The 12,368-nt window shown below is 39.9% G+C and overlaps 1 protein-coding gene across 1 annotated transcript in view; it reads left to right on the top strand.

Annotated features, from left to right (window-relative positions):
* The window catches only part of CACNA1S (calcium voltage-gated channel subunit alpha1 S), a 422,207-nt gene that overhangs the window by 335,148 nt on the left and 74,691 nt on the right, over positions 1 to 12,368 (top strand). The window contains exons 32-35 of the mRNA XM_077270340.1: positions 3,649 to 3,808; positions 3,886 to 4,013; positions 8,727 to 8,823; positions 9,796 to 9,898. Coding sequence (XP_077126455.1) covers positions 3,649 to 3,808; positions 3,886 to 4,013; positions 8,727 to 8,823; positions 9,796 to 9,898 — 488 coding nt within the window. The remainder of the gene's footprint in view (positions 1 to 3,648; positions 3,809 to 3,885; positions 4,014 to 8,726; positions 8,824 to 9,795; positions 9,899 to 12,368) is intronic.

Here is a 12,368-nt window from a genome sequence, read left to right as displayed (position 1 = left end):
TTTATCCAGTTGTGCATTCAGACATGTTAGTTAATTCTATTCAGCTGTATTTGCTTGAAAATGTATCACCAATCTCATTCGCTAAATGTTTTTCTTTAATCACTCCGTTTTTGTTATATTTACATAACCCTTGCAAGCTCACAAGAAAAAAGAAATAAATAAATAAAATTCATGAACAAATTAAGTACACCATTCAGGTGTCTATGAAACTGTTCATGAACAGACCATAATGCACGGAATGGCTGGGGGTTTCCTGACCTGAACTCAAAAGTTTCATAGGCATATATGAGGCTGTCGAGTTCGGGGTGGGAGACCCGTGGACAGTCTGTGCATTGTGGTCTGTGTTTGGACTGAGTTTCATGGACGTCTGTGGGTGCCATTAAGGCTACGTACCCACAATGAGCTTTTGACATTGCAAATTTCTTGCACCATTTTTGCACTTATTATGTAAATTTGACTAAACTAAGTAAATAAGTAAAAGCAGTAGTGCATATAAATAGCATTGGTTACTTCATAAACACTGTTTTTGATCAAAAAAGCATAAAAGTCCATCCCTCCAAAATCAAGGTGTACCCAAGTTCAGGATGGTCCTAACCTGTAACATTAATACATTAAAACCTTACCCTGCATCATAGTGACATCCTGTGTGAATAAGGGCTGAGCAGGACCTGGTCCCAATCATGGACACACAGCTAGAGGGGAGCATTTTAAGGGCTCATACTTAATTGCGAGAAAAACGGACTAGTGCAGTCTGATAAAATATCAGATTGCACTTGGACCAATGTTATTCAATGGGTGACATCTCATCTGCAATTTTTTTCTCATCTGAAATTGGACTGAGAAAAAAATCGCATCATGCTGCGATTTGCTGTGTATCTCGAACGAGACTCGCCAATGCAAGTCAATGGATTTGAGAAAAAAACGCACAGCACTCGCACCATGCGAGTGCTGTCCTTTTTTACGCACCGGTGTCCTTTGAAAAGCCGGTAATTCATATGCCGCTACTGGCTATTGGCATTCTCTTGATGAGCTTCAAGAGGTAGTCACTGGAAATGGTCTTCCAACAATCTTGAAGGAGTTCCCAGAGATGCTTAGCACTTGGTGACCCTTTTGCCTTCATTCTGCGGTCCTGCTCACCTCAAACCATCTCGATTGGGTTCAGGTCTGGTGACTGTGGAGGCCAGGTCATCTAGCGTAGCACACCATCACTCTCCTTCTTGGTCAAATAGCCCTTAGCCTCGCTCTTCGCATTTGCCCTGTAGCCAGGGCCGGACTGGTCATCTGACATTTCTGGCAAATGCCAGAAGGGCCTGTCTGGTCATGAGCTGCCTTGTCCGCTACGTTGTTAACAGAATCGGTATTCGCAAGATACCCATACTGTTAAGAGTTGTGACAGAGCACAAAGTTGCTGACTCTGTCACTTACCCCAGCAGGCCATGGGTCTCATTATAAATATTGGTCTTGTAGAAAATCCTCCATCCAGGGTAATATTAATAATATATCCCATCTGGTGAATGGAGACGGGGACAACATGGGCGTGTATGATTTCAAATGCCAGGGCTGAATTTCAGCCCCAGCCTCTACCTGCCTGTAGCGGTGGCAAGTAGGGTAATAGTTGTGGGCTTGATGTCACCTTTGTATTGTAAGGTGACATCAAGGCGGCTTAGTAATGGAGAGGTGTCAATAAGACACCTATCCATTACTAATCCTATAGTTGGTAATTGGTTAAATAAAGACACAGCCATAATAAAGTATTTTAATTAAATAAAACACTGAACACAGTTTGACCTTTTTATTGTCACTGCTTCTCCATGCGACGCCCTCGATCTCATGTAATAAATGAAAAAATAACAAACCTATAATGTACCCATACCTGTCTGGCGTACAGTCAGTCCCACCCCATAATCCATATCTAGGGGATATACAGTTTACAACTGGGAGCGGTGCTAATGCGACCGTCCCGGCTGTAAACTACTGGGTAATGAATGATAAGCTGCATGTGGCAGCATCAGTGACTAGCGCTGACGTCACTAATGCTGTGCTGCCTCACAGCTTGACCAGCGGTGAACTCTTGAGTGTGGGAAAATGAACTGGCATTTTCCCATGCAAAAGAGATCATCCCAGTTCAGGCTATGAGGGAGCGCAGCTTCAGTGACGGCGCCGCTAATCGGACCTTTTTTTTTTTCTCGCAGATGGATATGAGTGCTAAATTTGATATCCAGCTCAAAAGAAAGGAGGCCATACCTTTACCTGCACTAAATGCAGAAATCTGAAGCTAGACCGAAAGAAATGAACACATTGATGAATTAATTGAGTGGTGTAGATGAATTCATTGAGATGTGTAGTTTGCATAATGGGGTCTCTTATGGGGGCTTTCTGCTGTTCTGGCACCTTAGGGGCTCTGCTAATGTGACATGGCACTCTCAAACCAGTCCAGCAAAATCTGAACTCCAATGCGGCTCGTCTTCCTTTCTGAAGTTTGCACTGTGCCTCAAAAGTAGTTTTCGACCACTTATAAGGTGTCGGCGTACTTGGAAGAAATGGCACAAAAAATGTTGAGGTCCATTTTCTCCTGCTATTTTTGTGAAAATTCAAAAAAAATTGGGGGCTAAAACAACATTTTAGTAGGAAAAATGTATTTTTTATTTTCACAGAACAACATTGTAAAATTCTGTGAAGCACCTGTGGGTTTAAGGTGCTCACCACACATCTAGGTACATTCCTTGAGGGGTCTATTTTCCAAAATGGTGTCAGTTGTGGGGTTTAGGCACATGAGGGGCTCTCCAAATGCGACATGACACCCTCAGACCATTCCATCAAAATCTGCATTCCAAAACATCACTCCTTCCATTCCAAGCCATTCTCTACACCAAAACTGTACTATTCCCCCACATATTGGGTATCAACGTACTCAGGAGAAATCACTGAAGACATTTTAGGGTCCATTTTCTCCTGTTACCCTAAAAATTTGGGGTTAAAATATATTTTTGCTGGAAAAATGTGATTATTGAATAAGTTATAAACTTCTGTGAAGCACCTGGGGGTCCAAGGTGCTTACCACACATCTAGATACATTCCTTGGGGGCTCCAGTTTTCAAACTGGGGTCACTTGTGGGGGCGTTTCCACTGTTTAGGCACATCAGGGGCTGTCCAAACGCGACATGGCATCCACTCTCGATTCTAGCCATTTTTGCATTCAAAAAGTCAAATGGTGTTCCTTAACTTCTGAGCCTCGCCGTGCTCCCAAATAGACTTTTACCCCGCATATGGGGTATTGGCGTACTCAGGAGAAATTGCACAACAAATTTTGTGTTCTCCTGTTACCCTTGTGAAAATAAAAAAATTGGGGCTAAAGTAAAATTGTTGTAAAAAAAAAGTTAAATGTTAATTTTTTCCTTCTACATTGCTTCATTTCCTATGAAGCACCTGAAGGATTAATAAACTTCTTCAAGGTAGTTTGATGGGTGCAGTTTTTAGAATGGTGTCACAGTATGATACTTTACTGTTCGGGTTCGCCCATCTCTATTCTGGATAGGTCAGTGAAAGGGGAAATATGAGCTAAAAGTCACTTGTAGCTATTTAACTACATCTATAAATATTGCCAAAAATATACTGGGCTACTGTTTTACGTTGCAACTTGTATTTCAGGTGTGCTACTGGAGAGGCCTGGCATGAGATCCTTTTGGCCTGTTCTTATGGTAAAATGTGTGACCCAGAGTCAGACTTCTTGCCGGGTGAGGAATATACATGTGGAACAGGCTTTGCATACTTCTATTTTATAAGTTTCTACATGTTGTGCGCATTTTTGGTAAGTAACATTTTTTTTCCCCATTTTACCACTATATGAGTGGTGAAGATAATTATAAAAATCGTACTGTTTTGCAGATTATCAATCTCTTTGTTGCTGTCATCATGGATAATTTTGACTACCTTACCCGTGATTGGTCAATTCTTGGTCCACATCACTTGGATGAATTTAAAAGGATATGGGCTGAGTATGATCCAGAGGCAAAGTATGTACTTATATCTGTATACATACCGTACTTCTAACCTGTGTACAGTGGTATGAAGTGTGAAAAACTATTACATATGCACTTATTAAGGCTAATGACACCCTTCTTTTTTCTTATTAGGGTATGTGCACACGTTGTGGATTCGTGTGCGGATTTTTCCGTGCAGGTTCTGGATTCTGAAAAATCCGCAGGTAAAACGCCCTGCGTTTTACCTGCGGATTTACCGCGTTTTTTGTGCGGTTTTCACATGCGTTTTTACACCTGTGGATTCCAATTATGGAGCAGGTGTAAAACTCTGCAGAATCCGCACAAAGAATTGACATGCTGAGAAAAATAAACTGCAGCGTTTCCGCGCTGTATTTTCAGCAGCATGTGCACTGCGGATTTGGGTTTCCATATGGTTAACATGGTACTGTAAACCCAATGGAAAACTGCTGCGAATCCGCAGCGTCAAATCTGATCTGCAGCCAAATCCACAATGTGTGCACATACCCTTAGTCTCATGTTTTCTAAAGTGATCAAAAAATGTTATGTGACCGAAAATGATACCAATAAAAATTTCAACTTATCCCGGAAAAAACAAGCCCTCACATGACTGTCGGCAGATATATCGGAAAATTATAGCTCTCAAAATATGGCCGTGCAAAAACTTGTTTTTGCAATAAAAAAGTGTCTTTTAGTGTGACCGCAGCCAAACATAAAAACGCAATATAAATCTGGTATTCTTTTAATTGCACCAATCCAAAAAATAAAGTTGACTAATCACTTGTACCGCAAGAGGAATGGCGTAAAAAATAAATAAAACCATTTCTTTACCTGCTTTTGATTTGTTCCTTCTGCCTCCCAAAGATCGCAGTAAGGCTTGCTCATATTTATCCTGCGCTGAGTACTTACACAGGAATTTCCATGCAAATCTCTGAAATATGTAATTGAGATGGAACCCCCGGCAGAAGATTTCCTATAATGAGGCAGAAGGAGGCACTGTGGATGTCGTCTGGCCTGTGATCCGGCGATGTCCGTATTTTTTGGTGTGCATAAAAGCGCGGTTCACTACAGTGTTGTGCACTTCTGAAAAGAAGGACAATACTGAACTGAGGCCAGACGGACTCCAGAGTAACTCTTCTGCCTCATTATAGCAAATGTATCCCTCGGGGATTTCATCTGAATCACATCACTCGGAGATTTAGATGGAAACCCCAAAGTAAGTGCTCAGCATAGAGTGCCGGATAAATGTGTTCCTAAATATTATGTAAAATGTCCCAAAAAAGCTTCAAATCAATCCACAAAAAAAGCAAGTTCCCACTCAGGTCCATCATGTGTTAACGGAAATATAGGGGCTTCCATGTTACTGGTAGCACAAAGGATCTGGAAAAGCGAAATTGCTCCCCACCCGCCAAAAGAAATTCAGCAAATTCTGGGCTCCCAAATCCAAATGTCCCCCTCCATTCTGAGCCCCAGTGTGCCTAAACCACATTTAGGCTATGTGCACACCTTGCGAATTAGGCTTAGGAATTTCTGGTGCGGATTCTGCATCTCTTGGCAGAAAACGCAGGTGCGGATTTGTCGCGTTTTTTGTGCGGTTTTTGGTGTGGATTTGCTGCGGATTTTTTGCAGATTTATTGCGTTTTTTACCCCTTTCTATAATGGAATGGGTACAAAAACGCTGCAGATCCGAAAAAAAGAAGTGACATGCTACTTCTTTTAATCCAACAAACCCAAAATGAAAGATAAGAAACCAATGTTCTTCCACATACTCACAACCACAGTGGGGGAGCCTACCAGGAAGACATAATCAAAGAGACAAGGACACTCCTGCAACCAATATTAATAGACTAAAAAGAATGGAGTTCATGTCCAGAAATAGTTACATAATATTTTATTAGATTACAAAAATACCAACAGACATATCACAATAACCATTACTAAAAATTGAAGATAGTTTGAAGTGAAGGATTGTAGCACAGACCAAAAAACGGTGTAGCACTCAGACTGATGCCATATACAAAACAATCAAGTGCATAGTGCAGAGTCTAACACAGGCATAGAACCGGGGGACATGTGGAACCGTATAGAGGAATATAGTGAGCCCTGTACACTGGCTCATATCCTTGCAGCATTTATCATCATTCCCCACCCGGAGTTCTTACCCAGAGACTGGCACCAGGACCGGACCACACCGTTGCCCCAACGCGCGTTTTGCGTCGGCTTCGTCAGCGTTTCCGCACTGAATTTTCCGCACCATCAGCACAGCGGTTTTTTTTTTCACATTGATTTACATTGTACTGTAAAACACTTGCGGATCTGCAGCGTTTCTGCACTGCAAAAAATGCTGCAGATCCGCAGGAAATCCGCAACGTGTGCACATACCCTTAGCATCCACATGTTTGGCATTTCTGTAGCGATGACAGCCCGCCTAATTTACAGGCTTTCTATTACGATTTTTGGGAGGGAGAATGAACAAAAACCAGCAATTCAGAAATAGTTTGGTTTTTTTTTTATACTGTTCCGCGTGTGGTAAAATTGATAAGGCAGCTTTATTCCTCAGGTCAGTATGATTACAGCGATATCACATTTATATCTTGTTTTATGTTTTGGTGTTTTTACACAATAAACACTATATTATAGAAAAAATAATTATTTTTGCATCGTTTTATTCTGAGAGCTATAACTTTTTTATTTTTCCATTGACGGAGCTGTATAGTGGCTTGTTTTTTGCTGTGCAAGATGATGTTTTTAGCTATACCGTTTTTATGTAAATTTGTCTTTTTGATTGGGTTTTATTTCACTTTTTTTTGCGATATGATGAAAAAGCATATTTTTGCCCCGTTTTTACTGTGTACAGTGAAGGTTTTAACTAGTAGTGTCCCAGACACAGCGATGCAAAACATGTACTTTATTTGCTTTTTTTTTTTTTTTTACACAAAAATAGAAATTTATCGGTACAATATATTTTTTATTTTTTATAAAAAAATATTTTTTTTATTTTTACTTTGTGTTCTGCGCATGGTCTGAGGGGCTTGCCATAGCCTGGTGACCCAGATGTCACCATGATGACATCAGGTCAACATGGCAACGATCGGGTCCCCATGATGAAGTCGGGGGGGCGCCGATCGGAGGGCAGTGGGATCTCCTTCCCTCTGCCTGTCTTATAAATTCTGTGATGGATATCGATGGCAGCATTTTTGGGGTTGCAGTTCCTGGAGCGGTGAGGGCACCGCTCCTGACAGTGAGAGCCAGGTGTCAACTGTGATATCAGCTGATCACCTGGTGGTGATCGCACGCGCCCAGCTCCTGGGTGCGCAAAATTGCCTGTACGTAACCAGTACGTCCAAGGTCAGTAAGTACCAGCTGACCATGACGTACTGGGTACATCCAAGATTGTGATGGGCTTAAAGAGTAACTTTTGATTTTTATTGAATAGACCAATACTACACATGAAAATAAGACACTTTGTAGTATATCTTTTCAGATGTTATCCAGGCTCATCATTCATTCTCAGAATGCTCTGTTCACTGGTAAAATCTGTATTCAGAGGTTACGATAGGAGAGCTCTGCCTCTTGCTTCTCCCTCCTCCCGTCTACATAGGAGATAGTAGTTGCTATGGATGCAATTCTATCTCAGTAATGTAACAATGTCTTCACTTAATACAGATTTAATCTCAGAATTGAGAATCTTGATAATGACTGCTCAATCGTGGTGGAAAAAGAAGCAGCTTTCTCTGATAAGATACATTCCAAAGTTGCTTATTTTTATGCGTATTATTGATTTATTAGATAAAAATGAAAACAACACTTTAAAGTTTGGGGTGAGAACACCTGTTCAACTGAAAATCGCAAAGGGATGGAGTTTAAGCAAAGTTAATGAAAACATTTAATGTCTTATTTTCTTGCAAGGCATGCAAATTGCCATACCATTGCTGCTGTAAGGGACCTGAGGGGAAAATGTTTTTAAGAAAAAATTCTAATTACCCTCTCCCTTTTCTTCTTTAAAAGCAAAGAAATAATATATATTTGGTATCACTATGGCCACAAAAGTCCTGTTTATCAAAATCTAAAATTATTTTACCTTTACGATAAACATGAACAGTAAAGAATGGAAATGCCAGAATTACCATTTGTATTGCTGCCGTACGTCCTGTACCCCCAAAATACAAACCAAAATGGTTACTACAAAAACCTTTAGTGCACCAAGCTAAAAACAAGACCCATCAGTGGAAAAATAAAAAAGTTACAAGTCTTAGAAAATAGCTTCACAAACCAAAGTGGTTTTTTTTACAAATTAAAAAAATTGTAAAAACCACTTAAGTAATATATATATATATATATATATATATATATATATATATATATATATATATATACATATATATATATACATACATAAAAGCTTGGTAACTGTGTAATTATTCTGACTTGGATAATCTTTTTAATCAGCTATTGATTAATTGTGGGAGGATTCACAGTTTCATCACATTTTAGAATTTCTTTTCTGTTTTCCTGTATATTGTATAGTAAAATGTATGGTGTCATTCAGAAATTCAACTTGTCCCACAAAATGGAAACCATCATATGGTTGATGGAAAATAAGATATAGCTTTTGAAAGAAGGGGAGGAAAAAACGAAAGTGCAAAAATAAAAATTGGCTTTCATGGAAATGGGTTTAAATCAGTAAGTCAACATAAATGATGATTTTCTTTTTAAACCTTCACTAAGGGGAAGAATCAAACATTTAGATGTTGTCACTCTTCTGAGAAGAATTCAGCCACCTCTAGGCTTTGGAAAATTCTGTCCTCATCGTGTGGCTTGCAAGGTAAGACACTTCATTTTGTAAAGGGGTTCTCAGACCGTGAAATTAAAAATATATGCATGGTTGGTTTTAAGGTAATAATAAACCAAGTCGACATTTTCTTATCCAAACAGAAAGTACCATGCTACTTACTGACAAGATACCAAAACCACAAAATGGGTGTAGACAGATGAGATTTGCTTGTTGTAAGGCTACATTCACAAAATGAGTATTTCTTTAGTTTTTTGTTTTCTGCTGCATTTTTGCACCTATTAGATAAATTAGGTTGCTTGTGTTTTCGGGATTTTTTTTTACGCCTTTGAATCTCATTTTTGACACCTCGATTTTGTCTCCTGTTGGAATGCCATATTTTAAATACAGCTGGGTTATGTTTGATACTTCCTGACATTTGGCTTTGAAAAATCTTTATTGATACAGTCACAAGTGGTTTATATGTGATTTTAGTGCTTTCCCATTCACAATGGAAACTATGCTTTACCTGTGGTTTTCCGCATCTAATGCAGTTCTATGTGCAAAAATCCACAGATAAGGTTCAGCGTACCAACAAGAGAAATTGTGTTTTTTTTTGGATGCAAACATGCATCGCATGCCAGCTTACGCGGAATTATAAAATAAAAAACACACTGGGCATGAGATCTCTATAAATCCCATCTACTTTGCTGTAACTGTAAGGCACAGCATTTTTATGCTCAGTGAAAATATTCAGCCTCAAAAATACACCATAAACTTATTGTGGGAACTTAACTTTAATTAACGCTCTGACGTAGCTTGAAGCCCTAGTCATGTTTGAAGGCTCTTGAGTTGGAAACCATTAAATGATGTACCAAGTAGATACCTTCAACAGATGGTACATTCAATAGGCAGCTTTTCTTTCTTATAGGACAGTGACACACATTTCTGCAACATTTTGGCTTGTGATGCTTTAGTAAATTATTTTTGAAGTGCAACTATCTTTAATTTTCTGTTTTTTTGTAGAGGTTAGTCAGTATGAACATGCCATTAAATAGTGATGGGACTGTTACATTCAATGCTACGCTATTTTCACTTGTGAGGACAGCTTTAAAAATAAAAACTGAAGGTAAGATACTTGTTCAACATTTCTTATTGTATAACTGTTCTGCTTCTTTAGGGACTGTGATCTAATTTGTATGGGAAAGGTAATATTGTTTCCTTCCCTTAATGAATTTGTTACCTAAAAGTGGTGGAGATTACGTTATAAAAAAAATAACACATGTAGTTTAAAAGTAATGGCACAAGTGTAAATAATAAGCTTTGTAATATTTTCTTTTGCCTCCAAAAATTGCTGTTTTTATTCTTCTGCCTCCTGGACTGATAATTGTTTCTCAATTCAATGTCTAAAATTTGGCAGATTTTATGCAACTACCATGGGATCAGATTACATTTGCTGCACGTTAAAGTGTATGGAGAGGGGAAGTGAAGGAGGATATGTTGTTGCAAGTTCAACTGAAATTGTAGTTACACTATAAAGGGATTTTCTGCCTAACACATTCTTAGATAGTTGAAAACATACTGCACTAAACAGTACAACTGAAGTTCACTTTATTTTTTTTTGTCTTCATATTTTCACAGTACATTTTGCCCACGCTATATTTTATTTTATATTTCCATTGCCACGGTCAACACTCTTCAGCTGAGGGTGTAGACAAAGCTCCAGTAGGCATCAAGGTTTGCCTTGTGATAGACCCTTACAACTATACCAGTCAATAGAGAATCTCAAAATATTACAAGGAGAAGTAAAGCAGGGTTGCCAACCTGACTTTTTTTTTTTCTTTGTTTTTGACAATGATTAAAAAAAATCACATTTCTAAGACTTTTATGGACACAGTGGGAGTGCATAATTAATCACAAATATATGAGCACTGAGATAATCACAATCTCTTCCTATAAAAAAAACAAAAACATGGGGATCTCTATTTTTCAAAAAGGGTTTTAGATTTTAAGCTCTTTCTCCTTCTGGAATTAACTTATGGATTTTCATGTTTTATATGACACCTCCCCTTTTTGAGGTTACGTGGGAGACAGATAATCTCCCAAGCCTACCTTCTCTGGATCCCCTACCTGGATCCCGCAGTACCCTCTTCTTCTGAGATTCAAAGATGGGCTTCTCCGAGAAGTTACTCAGTGCCACCAGACAGGTCTGAGATTCCTGGCTAAACGTAGCCAGAAGTGACACTACGGTCCCATCCTCACAGGAACCCTTTGGGACCTGCTCTGGGCCAGTAACTTGTCCTGTTATCCTGCTGGCTGATGAGGGTCCAGAAGGCAGTGCATTTCTTGCATTCTGGGCACTCTGACTTTGGGGACAGAGGTTATGTAGGCTGTCTCCCCAGGTGAACAAAGTTTTCCCATTTGTCTGACAGGCTGCAGACCCAAATTTCCCACTACCCTGACGGACTGGGTAGCCTACTTTCCAGTCCCCCCAATAGGCTGTGATTACCACTTTCCTACTCTCCTGACAGGCTGTGGAATCTACGTTCCCATCATTCTGACCAATTGTGAGACAGTTTCCCACTATTCCACAGTGTAAAGATGAAAATATTGGTTCTTCACCAACAGGTCCTTCAGAGCATCATAGGTGGTGACTGTCCTTGGACCTGTAATAAATGGGCAGGCTAGTAGCTGTGGCTGAACATTTAGGGTTTGGCTCACCCAGGCTTTTCTCTATTAGATAACAGGGTACCTTCTTTAACCCGGCATATACAGTACTCACGATGCTGTCAGCTTCTTCTCCAATGCTCTGACTGACAGCCATCCTCGGTTTCAAAGGAATATTGGCACAGTCCAAAGCAGCTTTTAACAAAACGGATTTACTCACTTCAGGACACAGCACATCCACGTGACTTCCAACATTATCTTCTCAGTTAAGACAGCACATCTCCTTATCTGTCCCTTCTCTCTTCTCTACGTCACAGTGTTTCCACAGGTCGGAGTGCCTCTTGCAACCCCTCAGTGTCTCGCCGGTAGAACGTCACTAAGATATAGCACTCTTCTGCCTGTTTCGCACCATACGTCACATATACTACTTCCATAGCTTTCCACCACTTAATGGGATGACCTGCCCATACACTTTTACGGTGACCACTTATTTAAGCTTCCTCAATCTCTTCTCTCCATTGCCATTCATAATTTGCTCTCTTCTCCACTCTACTCTCCAAATCCCCTCTTAGGATGGCTGGGCATCTACTTTAAACATTGCGGGGCTAGTTAAGCAGCTCGGGCCATAGGCCACCTGAGCACACAGGGGTCTAGCCCCAATTGGGTCTAACAAGGAAAATATCCCTGCCTTGTTCCCCAACTATCCCCTCCTACAATTTAACCCTTCAGTGTCTTACAGCTAAACCTGCTATTGAGTGAGCTCAGTGCCCCATCTAGTGTCCTTTTCCCAAACTGCATTGTCCCTATCAACATGTAGTGTAACATACAATACAATACAGCAGCATGAGATATATGTAAACATGTAACAACGGTATACAGTATATATATATTTATATAAAAATGTCAACAGCAGCAGGAGGGTTTAAAGGGGT

Source organism: Ranitomeya variabilis, chromosome 1 (genome assembly GCF_051348905.1).
Source record: "Ranitomeya variabilis isolate aRanVar5 chromosome 1, aRanVar5.hap1, whole genome shotgun sequence".
NCBI classification, from domain to species: domain Eukaryota; kingdom Metazoa; phylum Chordata; class Amphibia; order Anura; family Dendrobatidae; genus Ranitomeya; species Ranitomeya variabilis.
This window is presented reverse-complemented; position numbering and strand designations above follow the sequence as displayed.